The sequence below is a fragment of the Lepidochelys kempii genome, chromosome 2 (assembly GCF_965140265.1).
Source record: "Lepidochelys kempii isolate rLepKem1 chromosome 2, rLepKem1.hap2, whole genome shotgun sequence".
Taxonomy (NCBI): Eukaryota; Metazoa; Chordata; order Testudines; family Cheloniidae; genus Lepidochelys; species Lepidochelys kempii.
The window spans coordinates 215,549,572-215,573,302 of record NC_133257.1 but is presented as its reverse complement, the minus strand read 5'-3'; the positions used below and the strand labels follow the sequence as shown (position 1 = coordinate 215,573,302).

Below are 23,731 nucleotides of genomic sequence, written 5' to 3'. Positions count from 1 at the left end.
TGTCTGAAACAATGTGAGTGATATGCTCAAGATTGGGAAATGGACAGTTAAATAATTTCTCTGCCCCAGTTTGAAATGTACAGTAGCAAACAGCAATTATTCTGACATGTTGCTTTTTCATGTAGAGGAGGATAATTAATGCACCCTGCCTTGTGACTGGGTTTGGGGGATGGAGGACCGCAGACAGAATCACGAGGCAGAGTGGCAGGTAGCACTACTGCACCTAGCTCATTGGGCGGACTGCTACGATGGGTTGGGCTGATTTTCTTGGGATGAAAATCAAGCCTTTAAAAGAAGACAGACGATATACTGGGAGGCTAAAAATCATCTCTAAAGGAAAGGTGGCTAGACTGGGAGGAGAAGTCGGTCGTAAGAGTGGTCCATTACGGGCATTCATATTAGGTGAATTTAGCTTTAAAACATCCATACTGACATGGAGAAAGGAGTAGAGCCTACTGCATAGTGAGATGTACCTTTCCTTAAAAAAGGGTAAAAGGAGCAACATTTCCTGCTAGGACAGTCTGAATTCAAAAGGCATATTTTTGAGACATGGCGCAGAAACAGCTGCAATGCCAAATGAGAGTTTATGAACCCATAGCAGTCATAGCTGGGATCTTGGTTGGGGTAGCCACAGTATTTTTTTAAATCACATGTTATGATTTGGTTTAGTATGTGAAGGCTCTCTTAATATCATTATGAGATTTGCTGCACTTCTATGTAATCATTTTTAATGGGAATATATGTTTGGTACACAAAAAACTTGGATTCGTCAGTTTAATCTTAATGCTATTTTCCTGTTATTGTATACTGTATTTAATTGTATTTTTTTCTAATCCTTTATAAACACTTTTTCTCTACAGCCGTAGCGTATCCTTGGTCCAAGTCAATGTTAAAATGTTGTAAACAGAGTCACTATCTAGCCCACCACCTAAAAAGAAAGTATAATTGGAGCAAGTTTCATAGTATCCTTTATTTTATAAATATATCTACTAGTTGTTCAACTTTTTTTGTTTACTACTATATGGATTTCTTTAAAATCTCAAGAATAACATTTTATTAAACTATATAAATTTGCCAAGCCACTGCTTATTGAAAATAATTTGGATTTTATTACTTGTAATAAAGATAACACGAGACACTGCTGAAGAAAAAAAGAGGCTACTAGCCATAGTAACTTTTGTTCTCTGAATATGTTGCCTCAACAGATCAACATGCTGTGTGAATGCACTGTGCCAATATTCAAGAAGATACCCACTTGCCCTACTCTAAACTATTCCTCAGTCTCCTTCCCTTCAGTTTCAGAGGTGTGGCTAGAATAAGAAAGAAACTAAGGGAAAGATACAGGTATTTATAAAATTAGTTCTATAATGCTGAAACAGAAGGGTATGTGTACACTTCCCAAAAGGCTAACTGCATTGAAATGGGGTGGTACAATATGGAGGGGGGTAGAATCTCTGAGCGTGAACTTCTACACTGCTATTTTTTGCCTGACAGCACAAGCCCTGTGAGCCCCAATCAGTTGATATGGACTCTAGATTCACTGCCATGGGCTTGGGATTTTTTTGGTTTTGTTTTTTTGCTGTGTTCATGTACCCACAGTCTCACAGTGGAGATCCGCAGAGACAACATCATGAAGAACTACCGGATTCTTAACAAAATCTGTCACAACCTTTCTTTATTGAATGAAACTCGATTAAAAATTGTAGCTCAGCTCATCATGATACATCAAATAAAGAAAATCCTAAGTAAAGTCTGTAGATCAGCTTTCAGTAAAACATCACCTTAATGTGCGTGAGCCAAGATAATGAAATTCTAGTCTATAAAAATTAGGTGTTTTTACACTACTGTAATTTCTATTTGGGGAATGTGCCATAGCTCATAAACCTTAAATTTCAGCCACTTGAAAAGTCTACCGCTGTTGCTGAAATAAGTGCACACACTACGATGGAGTCAGTATGACTCAGAAGAAAATGTTCTCACTCTGGACCAGAAGTTTAGGGGTACAAGGCTCATGCAAGGACCTAACCTAACACAGTAGTTCCCCTTACCTCCTTCAAGTTCTTAAAAAACAAAACAAAACAAAAAACTACAAAACCAAACCAAAAAACACTAACTACAAAAACACACCAAAAGCACGTTTCTTCCAAGGGACCTAAAATCACTCGTCCTCCTTTCAAATACTACTTTTACTAAATAACAAATAAATCCACCCTCAAAAATCCTGGGACTAACAAGGGACAACAACAAACACTGCTGGATAGTCATTGTGGTTTTGTTACATCCTATCCTCTATCTTTTAGCTATATAGTGTCTGGGGCAGAAACCATGCACATGATTCTATATTGCCTCATGCTTTGAGTAGTCACATTTACACCTGTGCAAAGTGAGTGCAAAGTGGGTGTAAAGTGCTATAATTTCACTTTGCACAGGTGTAAATGACTATATAAGGTGCAAAACAGTAGAGAAAAATGCCCCATTTTGCCCTGTGTAGCCGCTACAGTCTATAATTATCTGTTACCTGTCCTTGGTTGCTGTCCAGATAGCAATTCAAAAAAGGCATTCCAAGAAAATTAAAAAAGTAAAATACTATTACTATGACCAGGTCCTGAAGACTTATTCACACTTAAGAATTAATCCTTTAATACAACATGTGCCCTTAATTACATTCTTGTTATTCTTCTGAAATGTTACTTGCACTGAGATGAAATGACCACAGCAGTACACCTTAAAGGTATAGAGCAAAATCCTCTTCAGAGGATATTCTGCCTATGGGCCAAGAGCACATTTCTAGCCACATTAGGTCTGCCTATGGTGAAAAGATAGTTCCAGTCTCATTTATGGACAGCCTCCTTGTGGTGATTGATTGGGAAGTCTCCATGTTGGCTATTTTAGATCAATTACCTGCTTTTGACACAATTAACCATAAACTATTGTTAACATCTGTATGGGTTATGCCAGTGATTAGCTAATTCGCTTGAGTTGCGTCATTTTTCTTTCCCCTGAGCACTCAGATGGTAGTTTTAGTCCATTACTTTTTTGCTCTGAGAATCTCTCCAGTGGGTGCCACAGGGTTCTACTCTGTTACCTTTGCCAATACAAATTAGGAGAGACCATTAGGGGACATGGTGAATTAATTGGGCTGTTGTGCCTTAGAATGCAGACAACACTGCATCATCATTTCATTAGACACAGAAAGAACAGCTGATCAGCCTTCTCAGTATCTAGCCAAAACCTGGGAGTGGCTGAGACAGACAAAATTAAGGTAATGTTGGTGTTCGGGAGTGTGAGGGGGGGAACTGGAGAAAAGTAGCAGTGGTTATATTTACTCCTTCCCTTGACTAACAATTTGGGAGTCCTGTTGTAACCTTTGCTGCTTCTTGATATCCAAGTAGCTGCAATGCCCAAGAATACTTTATTTAGCACTTGGCTAGAAGACTGCAACCTAGCCTTCTGGGAGTGTCAAGGCCAGATTAAGACATTGGCACTACAAGCATGACACTAGCTCCTGAAGTTGCATGACGACACCAGAATTTCAGCTTTAGTTGAAAATAAAATTATATTTCTAGCACTCGTGGCTTTGAAGGAAATCTCGAAAATATGACTTGAGAGTAACTGATACAGTGATTTCTGTGCGCGTTGCAGACAGTCTGACACAATAGTTTTAAGAGGTCTGCGCTTCCCCATGCATCATAGTGGGTGTTAACTCTCAAACTTGCTGCTTCGCAGGGGGGTCCAGCAGACACAAGCTCGGTAGAGGAGCTGGGGGTGGGAAGGGGCTCCCTGCCACCACTCTGTCATGGCTCTGCTGGGGTAGTGTGACTACTAAGCTACACTTACACACACGTTTAACTTAACACTTGTGACTAGTCCCATTAAAGTCAATGTGATTATTAACATACATAAAGTTAAGCAGATATGTAAATGTTTGCAGGATCAAGACTTAATACTTTACAGCCATTATTCTAATGCTTCCCTTTTGTAGTCCTCATAATACGTGGCCAGTGTGGCCAGTATTATAATGAGGGTGGAAAACTTTTTTTATTGTTCATATTAAGGGTAGATTTACATCAGAACAAAAAGTATGTCTATTGCTCTTTGATAGACCATTAGCCTAAATGGCTAACTATTATGGGAATTATAAAGAGAATTGTTAAAATATCAGAATTAGTACAAGAGATAGAAGAGCAAATTAAATTATAATACTCCTGAGGGAATTCTGCAGGACTGCGCTTCCGCAGAAAATGTCCCCCCGCAGAATTCCTGCAGAAAATGGCAGGGAAGCAAAGGGATGCCACATGAGGCGACCATGGGCACAGTTTTTGGGTGGGATTGCCCCCCTCCAAACAGAGAAGAGGCATTGGGGGGCAAACGGGGTTACATGCCACTGCTCCCCGCCACTTTTGCAAGCGCAGAGCTGCGTCTGAGCTCTGCTGACTCTGGAGCTTAATGCCGCCTCTGGGTCCTAGTGCCAGTCATGCTACCTTTCTGTGTACAACAGTGGGTAACCGCAGTGGGGCTGGGTAAGAGGAGATGGGGGATATGAGGGAAGGAGAGCGAGGGGGAAAGACAATGGGGAAGAAATGGGGGAATGGAGAAGAAAAGGAGATAGGGGAATCGCTGGGAGAAGCAGGAGCCTGGCATGTGGCATCCCCTTGGCAGCAATTGGGGCTCTCCCATTAAACAGGCCCATTGAATCCTCACTCTGACAAGCCCTAACCCCCTACACATGGATCCCTCCAACGAGCCCCCCACACCCAGACCCCCACCCCACTGATCCCAACCAGTTACACATGGACCCCTACTCCATCAAGCCCCACTCCCCCAGCACCCAGACCCCACCACTGAGCCCCACACACCCAGACCCGCCCTCCTGAACCCCAACCACCTTCACCTGGATCCCTGCAGAGTCCCATTGCCCCTGTACCTGGAACACCGAAATGAGCCCCTGTGCATCCAGATCTCCCACTGAGCCACCCGTACCCAGATTGCCCCACATGGACACCTCTCACCTCATACCTAGATCTCCCCACACTAAGCTCTCCACACTTGGATCCTGCTGAGCTGAGCTTGTCCACCCACACCTGGTGCATCTAGTGCAGAGGGCCAGGGCCCTGGGGTGTTTCTGGGGCAAGTGCAGCCCTTGCACTGTGTCACTGTCAGGTGCAGCCTCACTGCCGAGTCCCTGTACCAAAGAAGGTGGGAGCTTCAGGGTGATCTCCCACCTCAATGCTCCCCACTGCCATGCTGGAGCCACATTTATTTACTGACAAATAAAATTTGCAGAATTTTAAAATATTGTGTGCATAATTTTTAATTTTTTGGCACAGAATTCCCTCAGGAATAATTATATACATAAATCACTGGATATAGTTGATATTTGGGGTCTTGAACCAAGAATATTGCAGAGAACTCACTCTTATCACTAACTACCGTACTAATACCTCTGCAGAAAAGAATACTAGGGATGTCCAAATCTAAGGCATCACATTTTTAAAATGTACTCCAAAAGTCATTCAAAACTAGTTGCTCTTCAGGTTGTCAACTGCATTTTGACACAAAGGATCAACATATCAGAAAGACTGACAAACTTTTAAAACAAAAGAAGAAAAGAACATACCTTTCTCCTTGTTTCCCCCCACTTTTAGGGTTGACAAAAACTAAAAGTGGATGAGTTCCTGGAACTGGAGTGATCTAAAAGTAGGGAATAACACATGCATTTGTTAATGTTGTGTGTTGCATTCAATTTATCCTACAGTAGACAGAAAGCAACAAGCTTAATGCAAACTCAGCCTGTGCTCCTGTAACTGTAATCCAGTTGAAATAATTCCACAATTTGCAATAATTCCCTTTTGACTGATTTTTTACAAATTTTGTCATTTATTATTCTCTCTCTGGCATACTGCTGTGCTGCCATTTTAAACATAAGTTCCACTGAAGTCAATTCAGCCTTGGCACATATAAACTATATAGCTAAATAAAGGATGTACACATCTGCTGATGCAAGAAACGAATAACTTTGATCTGAGAGAGCAGGTATATGCCATGGCAGACAAGCAATAAAGAAAACACAAGGTCTCAAGAAAGAAATGTCTTTTTAAAACAAAGTAAAACTAGCATTCCCAGTCCTTTGGCGAATGTTTTCAGCCAAGTCTCCAGGTGTGTCTGAACCTAAACTATGTGAAATGTTGAACCTAAAGGTGATTTCACAAGATGATCCGTATTTTTTTTCATGTTACTAACCCTCACTAATTGAAATGGCATAAAACCAAGTATTTTTTGTAAAAAGTGTAGCAATCAGTACCAGTCAAAGATAGAAATACTAATATTGGAGAAGTGAATGCTCTCTATGTGCTTCCCCTCTCTCAGCTGGGGATGTAACATAATAGATATTGACAGGTTTCAGAGTAGCAGCCGTGTTAGTCTGTATTCGCAAAAAGAAAAGGAGTACTTGTGGCACCTCAGAGACTAACCAATTTATTTGAGCATAAGCTTTCGTGAGCTACAGCTCACTTCATCGGATGCATTCCAATGAAGTGAGCTGTAGCTCACGAAAGCTTATGCTCAAATAAATTTGTTAGTCTCTAAGGTGCCACAAGTACTCTATAATAGATATTGACATCAGTTTTTAGCTTAGAAGCAAAACTATCACCACCCTAGCAGACAATATAATTGCTTTGTACTTTCAGATATTATGAGGCACATCCTCAGCTGATGTAAATTATCATAGCTTGAGTGACATGAATGAATTTATGAATATATTCACCAGCTGAGGATCTGATCCTGTATCCCTTTTCAATCCATTAAGCAACAGTTTTACATTAAAGTTCTCAACACCATTTTATACAAACATTACATGAAAAAACACCTTGAATGCATATTAAGGTTGTAAAGTTGAGCACTCACAAATTAGCAAAAGCCAGAATTAAGAGTGTCCTTGCTCTCAGCTGTTCTGCCTGATCCCCATGGCAAAGTCCTGCTCAGCTCCTGTAGCCCTGGGCTGGAGCATATTCAGTACAGATGGAATCTTCAGGGAGTTTATCTGCTAAACTCTAGCAAGTCTCCACTGAGTATGTGCAAACAGATTTTTCAGAGGTTTATAAATTGGCCGGATTAGGTTGATTTTTGATGGAGACAGCAAAAAGCACATAATTGAACAAAAAATTCAGTTTCTATATTAAAATTCAAGTGCTTGCTCCAAAGCACAGAGGCATTAGTAGTTCTCAATAAAATAACTACTATTTTTTTTAATATTGTCAAAATAAAGTATTTCTCCTTAATCTCATTCTCTCTCAAACTTTTTCAGTGAAAACTTCCAAAATACTCAGTCTAGGACAGACATACGCCATGGAAAAATTCAGTTAAAGTTTGATAATGCAATCAGCAATTGAAAAAAAGTCTTAAAATGTAGTGTCATGCAATCTTACTGATAGACAGCACTACCAGTTCCACCTACAACTGTATACAGAGTGGTTCTGATTCTGATCTAATTTACACCAGGGTAAATCAGGAGTAAGTACAGTGAAGTCAATGGAGTTACCCAAGTGTAAAACCAATACAACACCAGAAGCAGGCCAAATATATCTATACAGAGTATGCACTGGATGTTTGTGCATCAGTATACTTTGGATATAAAATTGCAGGATATATTAAGGATTGTCATGTATTTATTTCTTATCTATAATTTTAATCAATTTTAGTTGTTTAGTCCAATTCCAATGATGTTTTTTCCTGTGAACTAAGTGTAAACCAATGATACTCATTGTGACAAAGATGGACTACCTATCTGAAATCCCTTAGGACTCAGGTTAATTAATGAGACTCATCTTAAGGTTACACATGATCTATTACTTCCTCTAATTAGAAATAATAATCCTGATCATTATGCTGGTTAACTAGAAAGAAGTAAGATTAATGTGCTTAACTATGATTAATAGTCTTCTCTAAGTAGCACAGATCCTCAATGCCACTGAGTTACCTGCACTTTCTTCTGTGATTATGTTTTTTTTTCTTGATACTTTTCTAAACAAAAAAATAAATCTCATAGATGCAATTATTTCCCTTTCAAAGCTTTTATATTTCAAAGTCCAACCATATTATCATAGGTAAAAGTTCTTGGACCATCTAAATAGCCTAATAATCAATTTCTATTCTATTCCATTCTGAAAAAAATAAGGTCTCTTTCAATTAATTTCTTACAGCTTTTCTAAATGACTTTTCTAAATAATGTAGACATTTCCAGATAATTCAAAATGCAACCTGAGATTTAGACTAAATTAGTGAACGTTTTCATGCCTTAATTTAATTTAAAGAAGGCCTTCCTGAAGTCATAGAACAGGTCACTCAAATGATCTGGGCCCAATCCTGCAACAGAAGTCTTGCCATTGTTTTCAATAGAAGACCAGACATCTCTTTACAATGAGGACCACACTACCAATCTCACAGAAATGTTGTGAGGATCTGTTAATGTTTATATAGTGTTTTGAGACTATAAAACAGTAAATAAGTGCCAATTATTAAGTTTTCTGATCCAAATATTTGTCTTCCAAGTTAAACTGCCTGAACACCTGTTTTGAGTAAATTACTGATGGCAGTTTATATATTTTATAGGGAGATGGCAACATTATAAAACAAAAATCTTGTCTTGGATTATTATTGATCCAACAAAGTATAAGCATTTGTTATTTTACTGTGTAATTAAGTAGTAAAAATACACATTAACCGTAACTACAAAAATTTAGCATCAGAGTGTCTTATACAGAAAATTAGGACACCAATATGAATGGACAATTTACTATATTTACTGAATTTATTAACCAAATCTGAGTCCTTATATAAATGTTGTTAGGAAGAACTATAAAATAAGTTCAAAAACTAAAACCCTCACAGATCTGGAGAATCTCACAGACCCATAGACTTTACAACCAAAAGAACCATCATGATCATCTAGTCTGACCTCCGACACACCACAGACCACAGAACCTCACCCGTCCACCCTGTAATAAACCTATAACCTCTGCCTGAGTTACTGAAGTCTTCAAATCTTTATTTAATGACTTCAAGTTATAGAGTGCATCATTTACTCTGGTTCAAACCAGCGAGTGACCTGTGCCCCATGCTGCAGAGGAAAGTGAAAACCTCCCAGGGTCTCTGCCACTCTGACCTGGGGGAAAATTCTTTCCTGACTCCATATATGGCGACCAGTTAGACCCTGAGCAGATGGGTGAGACCCACCAGTCAGAAACCTGAGAAAGAATTCTCTGTACTAACTCAGAGCCCGCCCCATACTGTATTCTATCTCCAGCCATTGGAGGTATTTGCTAATAGCAGTCGTGGATGGACCATATGGCATTTTAGGCAAGCTCATCATCACCATCCCCTCCACAAACATACCAAGTTCACTCTTGACACACATTAGGTTTTTGCCCCCACTACATCCCTTCAAAAGCTGTTCCAGAACTTCACTCCCCTGATGGTTAGAAACCTGTGTCTAATTTCAAACCTAAACATATTGATGGCCAGTTTATATCCATTTGCTTTTGTGCCAACATTGACCCTTAACTTAAATGACTCCGCTCCCTTCCTGGCGTTTATCCCTCTGATGTATTTATAGAGAGAAATCGTATCTCCCCTCAGCCTTTATTTTCTTAGGATAAAAAAGCCAAGCTCCTTAAATCTCTTCTCATAAGGTAGGTTCTCCATTTTCCTAGTCATCCTAGTAGCCCTTCCCTGCACCTGTTCCAGTTTGAATTCATCTTTCTTAAACACGGGAGACTAGAACTGCACACAGTATTCCAGATGAGGCTGTGACAGGTTGGACTCCTTAGGATGCCACCTGATGTGCTGACATACCACTGAGCCCAATTCTTATGCCAGTTTGGGCACCCTTTTTACCTGTCTTGCTGAATCAGGCTATTAAGCCTCCTCCAGCACACACACAGGCAGGGCTACACCCAACTGCAGAATGAAACAGACATTGAGATCAGTTCTGGGAAGGCTCAACTTAAGGGGACTTGCCCCCAGCACACAGGTGTTCACCTCCCTTGGAGTGCAGACCCAAAGATATATTATAAAATCCGCCTCTTCCCTCCTCCCCCACCCAGTTAGAAATTACACAAACTGGGTTTAATAATAAACAAAACAAATTTTATTAACTATAAAAGGCAGATTTTAAGTGGTAAAAGGGGTAGCAGACAGAACAGATCAGATTACTAAGCAAATGAAACCAAACACGCAAACTAAGCCAGTTTCACTAAAGAAATTGGTTACAAATAGTATTTCTCATCCTACATATTGTTGCAGGCAGATTACAGAAAGTCTGGAAAGGCAACTGCACTGGTCTCCCTCTTGAGACCTCAGGTATTATTACTCACAAGCTAGATGCTCTTCCAGCTTGGGTTCAAACCTTACAATTCTTGACAATAAATGGGCACGAATCAGACATCAAGCATTGTAACATTAAAAAACCAGTAGGCAAGCACTTCAATCTCCCTGGACACTCAACAACAGACTTAAAAGTAGCCATTCTTAACAGCAAAAAATTCCAAAAACAGACTCCAGTGAGAAACTGTAGAACTGGAATTAATTTGAAAATGTGACACCATCAAATTAGGCCTGAATAAAGTGGCTGGGTCACTACAAAAAGTAATTTCCCCTCTATTGATACTCACACCTTCTTGTCAACTATTGGGAATGGGTCACATCCACCCTGATTGAATTGGCCTCATTAGCACTGACCCCCCAATTCGTAAGGCAACTCCCATCTTTTCATGTGCTATGTATTTATACCTGCCTACTGTATTTTTCACTCCATGCATCTGATGAAGTGGGTTATAGCCCATGAAAGCTTATGCCCAAATAAATTTGTTAGTCTCTAAGATGCCACAAAGTCTCCTCACTGTTTAAGCTCTTTCACAGTCCATTTTCTCTGCTAATGGCCCATTAGTCCTGTCTGGCTTTTCCACTGTTGTACCTGAAGGGCTAGTTGGGGTTGACTCCCAAAGTAACACACACAGGCATACAAACTGGATAATTACATTCAGTCAATCATAACCTTTCTAATGATATCTTACATGAGCCATCTTGCATAAAGTATATCTCAGTTATGTCATATTCATATCATAAGCATATTTTCATAAAGAATATGGAGTGAAACATCACTGAGGCTAGGGCCTTGTACGATGGTAATAACACTTCTCTACTGGAAATACCTCTCCTGATGCATCCTAGTATTTCATTAGCCTTTTTTCAGGCCCACATCATACTGGCAGTTCAGAGTCATCCTGTGATTGACAAGGTCTTTCTCCTGCTTTGTCACTTCCAACTGATATGTCCGAAGTTTGTAGCAAAAATTCTTATTGTTAGTCCCTAAATGCATGACCTTGCATTTTGCACTAGTAAATTTCATCCCATTTCTACTCCAGTTTTAAATGTCATCCAAATAATCATGTGTGATATTCTCATCCTTCTCTGTATTGGTAACACCTCCCAGGTTTGTGACATCTGCAAATTTTATTAGCACACTCCAACTTTTTGTGCCAAGGTCATTAATGAAAATGTTAAAAAAGATTGGTTCCAAGACTGATCTCCACTAGTAGCCTCCATCCAGCCTGACAGTTCCCCTTTCAGTATGACCCATTGTAGTCTTCCCTTTAACCAGTTCCTTACCTACCTTTCGATTTGTATGTTTATCCCCACCTTCTCCAATTTAACTAATAATTTCCCATGTGAAACTGTATCAAATGCCTTACTAGAAATCCAAATAGATTAGATCTAATGCATTTCCTTTGTCTAGAAAATCAGCTTATCTTCTAAAAAAAAAGAGAGATCGGGGTTGTCCTGGCCTGACCTTTTGTAAGGTCATGTAAAACCATGTTGTATTTTATCCCAATTACCATTTACCTCTGTGTCCTTAACTACTTTCTCTTTCAACATTTGTTCCAAGATGTTGCATACAATTGAAGTCAAACTAATAGGACTGTAGTTTTCTGGATCGCTTTTTCTTCCTTTCTTAAATATAGGTACTATATTTGCAATTCTCAAGTCACAACCTCCGAGTTTACAGATTTATTAAAAATCCTTGCTATTGGATTTGCAATTTCATGTGCCAGTTCCTTTTTAATATTCTTGGATGAAGATTATCCAGGCCCCTGATTTGGTCCCATTAAGCTGTTTGACTTCCGCCTCAGGTGTAGTGATTTCTACTTCCATATCCTCATTCCCATTAGCCACTTGCTACTGCCCCCCCTCCCAAACTCCTCATTATTCTTATTAAAAACTGAGGCAAAGTATTCGGTTAGGTGTTGGACCATACCTATATTATCTTTAATCTCCACCCCACCCTCTGTCCATAGTGGTTCCACTTCTTTCCTTGTTTTCTTCCTATGGCTAAAGTACCTTTTATTGTTGGTTTTAATTTCCTTTGCAAAGTCCAACTCTGCTTGGCTTTTGGCAGTTCTCACTTTTCCCCTACACTTTCTGACCTCCAGTAAGTAGCTTTCCTTTATGATCCATCTCTTCTTCCATCCCTTGTAGGCTTTCTGCTTTCTCTTAATATTTTGTTTGAGAAGCTTGTTTATCCAGTTTGGTCTGCAACTCTTCCCTACAAATTTTTCCCCTTGCTTGGGATGAAGGCTCTAGACAGTTTCCGCAAGTTTGTCTTAAAGTAATTCCAAGCTTTGTCCACATTCAGTACCTTGACTTCAGTCCAGTTAACTTCCCTAATTCCCTTAATTTTTTTTTAAATTGCCCTTTTAAAAGCAAGGCCCCTAATTGCAGATGTAATTTTAGCTTACAGTGCATTAAGTCATGATCACTCAAACCAAGGTTGCCCTTTAAGTAATTCTCGCTACTTACCAATACTAAATTTAAAATAGCATTCCCTCTTGTTGGTTCAGTGACTATTTGGTGAAGAAATCTGTTGGCTATCACATCCAGGAATATCTGGGCTCTATCATTATTAGTAGCACTTGTCCTCCAGTCTATATCTGGGATATTAAAGTCTCCCATGACCACACAATTTCCAGTAGTATTTATTTCATTAAAAATATTAAAGAAGTCTCTGTCCTTACCCAAATCTGATCCTGGAGGTCTGTAGCAGACCCCAAGCACTATATCCCACTGTTGCCTTTCTTCCCCAGAGTGATTTGACTCAAACAGATTTCATTATATCCCTTACACCAATTCTAATTTCTTTACAGTCTACCTCACCATTAGTATACAATACTACTCCACCATCTTTATCTTTATCTCTGTCTTTCCTGAGCAGCACATACCTGTCAGTACCTGTATTCCAGGCATGACTACTATTCCACTGTGTTTCCATTCGCCCTATAATATCTAGTTTTACTTCCTGCACCAGTAGTTCTAGTTCCCGCATTTTGTTACCCAGGTTCCTTACACTGGTGTATAGACATCACAGTTGTCTCTACTTGGCTTCACCCAGATTCCTTGCCCAAGTAGGTACAGTCATTTTACTGCCAACTGCTACAGCATCACATGAGGAAAAAGGGGGACTTTGAAGTACACAGGATGATCCAAGCCATTTAAGACTTTAAAAGTTAAACCAGCACCTGAAACTGCACCTGAGTGCTTCTGAAAATTCCAATGGAAACACCCTAATGGGCTATTTGGGTCACGTAGATTCCAAGAAACAGCTTCCGGGCCAAACAAATAATAAAAGTACTTTTCATCACTAGCACTAGCAGGGCATCCTAAAGTAGTAAAGAATCCAATAAATCCACCAAGCTTTGAATCTGTCTTACAAAATGCAGGCAAACTCCCTCAACCAAAGGCATAGATATCACTTTTGCCAAATCTTCTGGTTGTTTCCCTGACCTACTACTATAAACTCAGGCTCATATGGACAAAGCCTCAGCAATCTTGCCTTCAACCAAGCTTGAATCCTGGTAAGAAACAAGGTATTACTCTATTATTGTTCATATAGTTCCATATGGAGGATTCTCTGCTCCTTGAAGTCTTTAAACTACGATTTGAGGACTTCAATAGCACAGATATAGGTGTGAGGTTTTTTGCAGGAGTGGTGGGTGAAATTCTGTGGCCTGCCTTGTGCAGGAGGTCAGACTAGATGATCATAATGGTCCCTTCTGACCTAATTATATATGAATATGTGTGCATGGTGCTTTACAAAATAAATAAAAATGGAGTACCTTCACCATGTATCAGATTAATGGAAACACAGAACTTAGTGTTATCTACAAAGTATGGACAACATAAGCTGTACAATCAGCTGTTGAAGGGCCTGAATCATGCTTTGGCCCGTTACTGGTACATTTTTGTGGCTAAAAATAATTTAAGAGTTTTGGAAGTTCCACCAGTCTCATTCTAGAGAGCTGAGAACCAGGAGTGAGAATCCTGCACAGATGACATTCTTAGAGAAGGGAACATTTACATTATTGTAAGGTAAACTGTAGTATTTTCTAATACTTAGAAGTATTGGGAATATTCATATCGTACTGTAGGAAATGGTTCCTTTTTAAGGTTGCTCAGTGTGTTTTCTTCTCTTAATCTATAAATACCCATATAAAAAACAAAACAAAACAACAAACCCACAACAATCACACCTGAAGTCCTTGTCCATCTACAGTGACAGAATTTGCTCTTTGCATCTTAGTCCGTTCTCCCAATTTGTTCATTTGCTGGGGACAGCTCTTTTCCTTTTTCACAGTTGCCTGTCTTTCCTAGAAGAAAAGTATAAAAGGGCATTTTAACATGGAATACAAGTTTATTTTAGCTGACAAAGTGGAGCCGCGTACGAGCTTTTCCACTAGACGCAAAGATTCAGATCTTACATTAGTGAAAATGAGACCTCAGTCAAGTCACTACGTGACGTTTGTCTACTTCACACAACATCTATTTATGTGCCTAGACGTGCCACAGAGGCTAGGCAATAGATAGATGACAACTGTCCAATCACAAAAGAAATGCAATGGTGTGAAAGATAATCTGATATTGTATTATCCCCATCTGCCAGGTCTAGGTTCTCTAACATGGAAGCTAATCACATAAATTCCTAATAATTTAAAATGAAATTCTTTAACAGATCACTAATCTCTATAAAACTGTTTCTGATGCAGGACAGACAGTTTTTTAAGGGCACTTTCATTGGGCACTGGCAAAATATACTCATACTTTCAGGTACTGTAATAAATTGACTATATAGATTTAAGAGAAATATTTTCTTTTAGAAAAGATACATTTTGTGGAATAGGGAAACAATATACAGAGAGCACAGCTAACCTACATCAGACTTCTAAGAGGTTGGCAACTTCTGATAATATTGATGCACAGGGCATATGGGTGTGTGAAAGACAGAGAAGATACAACTCTGTAGAAAGAGAAATACTGTGAGATTTGACAACCAGACTTTCAACTGTTATCAACTAGTTTCACCAAACTTTGCGATACCTTTAAAATTAAAAAGAGGGAGAATTCTACTTGTTCTCTGTATTATTCATTTATTACTCTATTTATAAAATAGATCCATCATGTCCTTTTTCACATGTCCACAAAATACAATGCAAAATTATATGGAAGATCTTGATTACGTAAAACCTGTATCCCCAATCCTGGGCTCTATTAATTTTATATCACTCCAGACATACAAAGGGGCTTTAAACTAGCCAGGGGATTAGACTGGCACAGAACTACTTCAGCAGGAAACCACATGAAGGGCACTTTTGTGCCACTCCCCCCAACTGTGCTCAATAAGCAATGTATTAAATGCCACAGCTTATGTTACATACTGGGGCAAATCAATCCCTGGAGTACTTGCAGCAAAGCCAATGGGGTTTCACTGCAATTATTTTATCCCATTCTTTCTAAAGAAGTTTAAACTAATTAGTAAGAGATTTTGACACAGATTCTCTGGCATAGCTGACAGGCATTCGACTTAGTACAATGCCTGAACAGAACTATTGTTATTGGGGTTTACTGGGGGGCAGCAGAGGCTTTATACTATCATTGTGTTCCCCAAATCAGGGTCTGGGCAGGGGTCATTCTTGCCCTGGCAGAAATTAATGCTCCTAGTTGCCTCTTGATGCCCTAAGTTGTACCTGGCTGCTTATGGCCACAAAGAGACCCTTTCAGCAGCCAGGGATTGCTGAAGGACAGTAGCACTCTGACCTCCAATAGGAGCCTACGGGTGTATAGCACAGAACAGATATGGCACTCTATACTTGCTGGATATTTTCCCTACACAGTAAGAACCTTCAAGAAGACAGTTAAGTTGGCCTTTTGGATGCTTTTCACTTCTGTACCAGTACAATAGGATTATAGTGGGCTGGGAAGGGGCTCCCTGGACTGCCCCCCGCTTCCTCCCCCAGGTCCCACTGTCCATTCTTTACCCTCTAGCACTTGGGGAAGCTTTCTGAGGCAATTGCATAGGGACGAAGGATTGGCTCCTCCTCTTCCCTTCCCCTTGTGAGAAAGGAGGATCTGTCTGGAAAGAGGGCTAGTCTCTCAGACAGCCCCTGGATATCCAGCTCTAAGGGCTTAGTCTCCCAGAGTCTATTACCCCTTCATGGGGTTTACTTTCTACCCCTCTTCCTGGGACATATTGCTTTGCTTCAATCAGAACGGTTTCCTACTCTGCTGGACTACCTCTGTTACCCTCAGTCTCTGGGTGGAGCAGCCTTCTTCCTGTTCACTACCCCTTCCAGTGGTAAATTCCTCCTTTTAATCTCCTGCTCCTGCAGACTGAACAAGCCTTCACGGTACATCTTGTTAGTGTGGAACATGCCCTGAAGAGCTTGTTAGTCTCCTCCATACCAGTGTGAGGACATGCCCCTTCACAGGGCCCAAGAATCTGGCATGTAACTTAGTTGTTTTAAATATCAAAGTACATTTAATGCTTAGTCAAGGGACAGATTAACAGTGTTGGCCAGGCATTGTACAAGCTTACCTGAACAGCCTTGGCAATGCATCTCAGCACTGACCTACAAAACACACACATTCTCTGTGTTGCCCCGAGACTGTCAATAGTGCATGGCTTTTATGATTTTTACAAATTGGGACCAGGATGAGACAACCAATCTGATTTTCATTTTTTATCTAACACAAGAGTTAAACTCAGATATGCTTTGCACAAACCCACTGTGCCACTCACTCTAGTATTTTTAAATGGGGAATCTGGTAGTGCTATGAGCGAAGAGAGACGATTTCAAATATTAAAACAAATTCCGCACAACAAGAAACATTCTAAACAACTTTGGAAATAATTATTATCAGCAAGATTAATCACTCAAAAATTAATAAGAGCTACATGAAGAGAAAATACATGAGTTAAGTAGGATTTTGTAATACCTTGGTGCAAAAGATCAAATATGGCTATTGATGTTGAAGTATTTTCAAAGCTCAAATCATGTGTGGCTGATATACAAAAATGGTTTAAGGACAGAAGTCAGGGAATTGGGGAGAATTCAAACTCTAAACAGTGTCAGATTGAACAACACTGAAGATAAGGGAAAGGGGTAAAATCCAACATATAAAGGGGGAAATAATTTTAACAGAGAAAAAATAAATTATTTAAAAAATAGGTCTATTCCTAATATGTGCTGTTAAAAATCTCTTTTTACACCATGCTGTTTCTCAGAGAAGTAGTATTTTTACATTGCTGAGAATAGTCTTCACAAAAGCGATGTTTACCACAATACCCAAATCTGCTGTTATTGATCATTCACAAACTAGAAGCAGCAAGTGATGATTACCTCAAGCACAGTTGTTGTTTTTTTTAATCCCAGCGTGAGACCCAGATAACAGCAAAGCCCCTCACTTGGCACTATGGCTGATGCTTCCATTTCCAGCAATATCCTTTATCCAGCTTGTATTACTTGTAGTCTGGTTTAGACAACAATTTGCCTAACTGAACAAGAAAGCTTCTCCTGCACAGTTATACTGTAAGATTTCTCCATACACTGGAAACAGAAAAATCCTACAGGCTTTAACAGAAATATAGGAGTTTTCTATAGCATATCTATACCCTATAGAGTATAACTGAAAAATTATATTCTTGCTATAGAATTCCATTAGATGTTATGAAAATCTACAGAACAGACATTATCTACTATAATCTATTGTTTTACAGGAATTTCTAAAAATGTATATTTATTCTGTATTAACTTCTACAGGACTTTCCCCAAGGGACTGCCGCAGTGAATCTAATGCCTGCTTCAAAAATGGTGTTGCAATACATCCATCAATCCCAACTGCAACTCTAAATATCTCAAATGTACAGAACCGAAACAGTGTTTCTGTATTATGAGGCACCTGCTGTCACTTTTCCAACTGATGGCGGGGTCACGTTGCTGGGGCAGGGATGGAGTGGCAGAACCAGAGTTAATGGAGTGTTGCAGTGTGCTTTGGATCATGAATTGCCTTATTTTGGTCTGGCACATACACTAGCCTATACTCAGCAATATCTGTACTTCCTGCCATCTATCTTAGGTACATATAGGACACCAGAGTATGTCATGGGCGGGCCAGAAGAGTGTCCTCTCTGTAATGTTTTGAAGGGGCAGATAAGGGACTGTCCACCTTCTATTCCACATTCTGCTGCTAGGCACAGGTTTTTTACGTGCATTGCACCAACAAGGATCTGGCCCATAGTACAGATACATGTATACTATGATCGACATCTTGACTGTTTACTGTATATTTGCATTAATACAAATACAGAAAGAAATTTACATTTTGTGGCCAAAAAATCTTCTCTCAGATTCTCTAGCACTGATGTTTTGTATACTTCTATCGAAGAAAATCTAAATGAAGGTTCCTTTCTAATTACAATTAAAAAGGGAAAGTTTTCAAGAATTGGGATGTTACTATGATATCCAAGGTTTTATCAGAAACTAAAAATGGCAATTTAAAGAGATAATAACAATTTAATAAAAACATTTCTGAACAATGGTGCACAACTTCTAAATTAATGTTAGGCAAAGCCGATGCTTAAAATAAATGAACTTGCAAAATGCAGACATTTATTTTCAAGATGGGAGACATTTATACTAGAACTATGTTCTATTCAATGATTTTTTTTTTATTGCATGAATGATGTAGCTGTAAATTATTTTGTCTGATGGACATGGGTGAAGTTGAGTGAGAGTTACTCAATGTAGCACTTTGAAAAGTTAATGTACATTTTGATGGCTTACAGAATGAAATTGTTCTGCTCTTCTGTCCATTCTTCAGGTTGATAACATTCAAAACAACCCTTGTTACACCAAGTGAGTATTCTAATTCTACACATTTTCCCATCTTTCATACCCCTTTTTCTCCCCCTCACATTTCCCACTTTGTCACACTATCCCTTGGCTGTTAGATAGGATGGAACTTGGATCACTCAATATCACTCCAGGGAGTCACTGTTGAGTACTATGAAGCACTGCCTCCAGATAAGAGAGAAAGAACCTGAAAACTGAAATAGGGCTTTTCAACTGACAATGTAGACCTCCACCACAAAACCACTAGGCCAGCCCCAAAATGCACTTTATCACAAGAAGAATGTTGCAATATCAAGATCCTTTTACACTTATGTATATGTGGACACCTCTATGTTACACACCTCAGGGATTGAAACTCCTAAAGTGGGTAGTTTCTGTTGGAAAAAAAAAATTTCCGCTAAAACATTAGAACAATAGGAGGGGGGAGGGGAAATCCACTAAAAGGAACATTACAACAGTCATGCAGAACAATTAAGTGAGCTGCTTTATTCCTATTTCTGACACTCTTGAACAAAAGTATATTCTCACAGCATTATGGCTACCACATCACAATTCATATTTCTGAGAATGAGACTGAGAACACTTGGTTATAGATTCAGAGAAAGAATGTGGAAAGATTGTCTGTGTTGCCCAAAATAGTTTAAAGAGACCCCTTTTGCTTCTTGTAAATATATATTATATATATATATCGGTCCTTTGAATCCTAGTCCAAAGCCAGGAGCTTCTGACAAAAGATCTTTTTCTACTGATTGGTTAATACAGTGTGCATGTACAGAAAGAATTTCCATTTTCTGTTGATAGGCAAAGGTATACACTACTACACCTTTTAAAAAATGAAATTGTGACATTCACAAGTACAGCTCTGTTTACTCCCACTAGGGTGTGCAATAAACTGTATTGAAGGCACCTGATCGAACTAATAGATACATGGGCATCTGGTCTTCATGAATCTCCACGAGCAGACCATCATTCAGCAAAAGCTGTCTCTGTGCCATAAGCATCTTGGAACTCAGACTAAGAAGGGTCAAGGAAACCTGAGTTACCCATTTATTGTGAGAGCGGTTTTATTACAAGTTTTTCAATAATATTACACAAACATTGAATGAAAGTAAGAACAGATCAAACATGGGAGAGATTGTTGACATCCACATCGACATATTTTTTAAAAGCAGGCTGCTCTAATCTTGCACCAGCTGCCCTCATTCCCAAGGGGCTATGCCAGCAGCCCAGGATCAACCAGGTACATGGACATTTTGGCCAAACCTCTTTGCCTTAGTTATATGCCTGCACTGAAGGCCAAGAGAGGGGACAGCCTCAGAGCTGCTGTGGAGGCTCTCTCTATGCCTCCCAAGGTTTCCGTCAGCTGTCTGGTTACATTAGATATAAGACTGCTTTGCCACAGGAGAGTACCACAAAGCAGCTGGGCTGTACCGGTGAATATAACCCAAAAATAGCACAGGTAAGTTGTTTAGAACTTTTTCTCTATTAATTACTCTTTCCCTTGTACTGTATTTTGTGAGCTATTTTGAGAACAAGGGTATATTTGTGCAGAATATGGAGCCTGATATTTTTGTTAAACATTTAGATATCAAATTAAAAATATAAAAGAATCCTACTAAGATCACAAACAGATTTTTTTTTTCTGTGCTCACATTTCTGGATCACTGGTGCACTTCTTGAGCAATTGAAGACAGTTGGCCTTTGATCTCACAACTCACAGTGCACTCAAAGAATGAATCAACAGTAAGGCCCAAGACAGCATGGCTTATTACTTACATTTAAAACCTAACATAAATGTATACCACAGTAGCTAATAATACGTGATCCTCTAAGAAAGAAGATACAAACAGAAAAAGTCGATTTAAGATAAACGTGTATTAAAGTCCAATGGAAGATGATCTGAGAAACAAATTTAAGAATGGATAACAGTGATGGGGTGGGAAGGCAGCAAGGTATAATTCAAAATGATTGAATGTCTGCCATTTCAGTTTATCAGCATCTTATTCATTTTAACATTGAACTGTGTTTGCAATACAGATAATTAGTTGGAAAGATACATTCTTTCCTCCAGGGCAATTATTAATTTCAATCTGACTTCAAAGAAATGGAAAAGCTTTTGCTGTAGATAAGAACACCATTGTATTTCGACTGTTTTAGATTTGCAGAGAACTGAATCTGAAATTTGATACAATGTGTTTGAGGAAAATACCTCTCTCTCTGATTTAATCTCACGGTTTCATTATATGGTGTGCAACACTATTGTATAAATTTTGCAGTGCAAGGACATGCATTAGTAAGCATTATTTGTGTAAATGAAAGTTACTTAAATAGGGTGAAATTTACCCCTGTGCAGAAGCCTTAAACAAGCCCTATGAACCACTTACCATCTTTTTTGAGGGTTTAAACGGTGCATAGGCCTTGAGCTGACTCTCTGCACAAGAGTGAATTTCACCCATACACTGTACACAAGAAGAACAGATGAATAGTCTTAAGGTTAAGGCACAGGAATAGGATCCAGGAGAACTAATTCCCAACTCTGTTACACATTTCCTGTCATGCCATTGCCAGGTTACTTACCTTTCCTATGCATCATAAAGCTTGCTTTTATAATGTGTATTTTCACCAGATGAAAAACAATCTGAATTAATTTATGCAACAGAATGCAAGATAGTGTGATGTATTCGAAGGTTTCTATTGCAATAACTTTTAGGAGTGACCAAATCACTCAGGAATGGCCCAACAATGACTTAGGCAGATAATCCTAACTACTGGCAATAAACCCCCACACCACCAAATGCTGACTTTATGGTCTATTTTATCCATTTTATTTCTTTCACTTTTTGATAAATCTTAATGTCACTCCACTTTCTCTTTCTGAAATTGAGTAGTTACTATGGAAACAATGACGTGTGGAGTTTCATAATATACCCAATGTAAAGTCAATGTACATAATGGTTTACAATGTGTACCTTGATTTGTAAATACAAAGTTTGGATTATGGTTTTTAAGATCACTTATGTGGATTGAAGTAATTATATGCTGTAACTCCAATGAAGTTTCACCGGAGTGAAAGTGGTAAGTGACAGTAGAATCAGACTCATTATGTATTAATCATATTATGCGATTTGGTTGGTTTGTTGTTACACAAAGGAACATATATGATTGAGAGTGGATAGAGAGGAAAATCGAATTGTTCTATTACTTGTTTACACTGACAGAAAGAATGGTGTGGTTGTGCACTGAAAAAATGAAACAAAGAGAGAGAAGGCACCAAAATGGAGAAGCCAAGATGTCAGGCAGCCTTACTCCTTTTTCGCTTCGTATAACAAGCCATACTGCAAAGAGAGGGCAGCTTTTCTTTCTTCGTGGAGATTCACTCATCCCATTCTAATACTCCATTTCTAACCTGGTTATAGTCTAATTCTATACTCATGCTAGGCTAGGATTCAATTGAGTTAAAGACTTTTAAACTCACTGCCAGTCAACTTTATCATGAACTTTCATTATGTGCATGTAATTAATTGGGTCCAATGAACAATATCAGCACTGAGTTATAGACTTTTCCCCCCACCATATAATTAGAATATAATTACCCACAGGATATCAGAATGATGCAAAACCTTTCCTCTAAATGTGCCCTCATTAGGAAACAAGTCTCAATGTACATTTATTCAATCAGTGTGAATTAATTAAAACGTTACTGAAATAAAAGAGGGTAGCAATAAAGTGTATCTGACATCTATTAAAAGACTATCACTTGAGATCTGCATGCACAGTTTATAACTAAACTCATTTAAGTCAAGCAAGAAACTTCACCATAAAATATACAATATGTACAATAAACTGGAACTGTGAATATGGCCCATTTTAATGTAGACAAAATATGTCTTATTAAAACATGTAAAAATTACCGATGAGCCATGTACAAAGTGCTGGATCTTTGTATGATATGGAAGCATGCAAAGTTTTTGTGTATCTATACAGTTGTTTTAAAGAATACACAGTGGCAATTCCCCCAAAGTGTGTGTTTCCCATATTTTTCAGCTGAAAGTTTTGCCTACTGAATGTATACACAGACTCTGGTAGGCCTCGTTTTTAACATTTTGAAAGATACTTCATGTCTGGATGGGAGATTTGAATTTAATATGTCCCCAAACCCTGCTTCTTTAACTGTCTGTTAGAGTCACCTGTTAGAGGTGACAGTCTTGCATTCTCTTTGGGAGTAAGTATTTTTTTTGTTTGTTTACATATTTAACAATCTTAACATTTTACTGTTACTCAGAATTGGAGGTTTTATGAACCTATAAAGTAAATGTTATACCAGAGCTTAACATTATTATGACATAATTTGGATATGTGACAGAGAATGTGTCACTGAAAGCCTGTTGATTAGAGAGAGTCAGGTCATGATTCTGAAAGGTATTCTCCACGAGTGGCTCCATCAGCTTGATGGTAGCTCCTCTAAAATCAGTGAGGTTATATGTAGGTACAGAGGT

The 23,731-nt window shown here is 38.8% G+C and overlaps 1 protein-coding gene across 5 annotated transcripts in view; it reads right to left on the bottom strand.

Annotated features, from left to right (window-relative positions):
* DGKB (diacylglycerol kinase beta) overlaps window positions 1–23,731 on the bottom strand; it is a 510,469-nt gene that overhangs the window by 280,462 nt on the left and 206,276 nt on the right. For all 5 annotated transcript variants that reach the window (XM_073333812.1, XM_073333808.1, XM_073333809.1 and 2 more), the window contains 2 exons: window positions 14,580–14,696; window positions 5,618–5,691 (listed from right to left, as the gene is read on the bottom strand). In XM_073333812.1, the coding sequence (XP_073189913.1) occupies window positions 5,618–5,691; window positions 14,580–14,696 (191 nt within the window). The remainder of the gene's footprint in view (window positions 1–5,617; window positions 5,692–14,579; window positions 14,697–23,731) is intronic.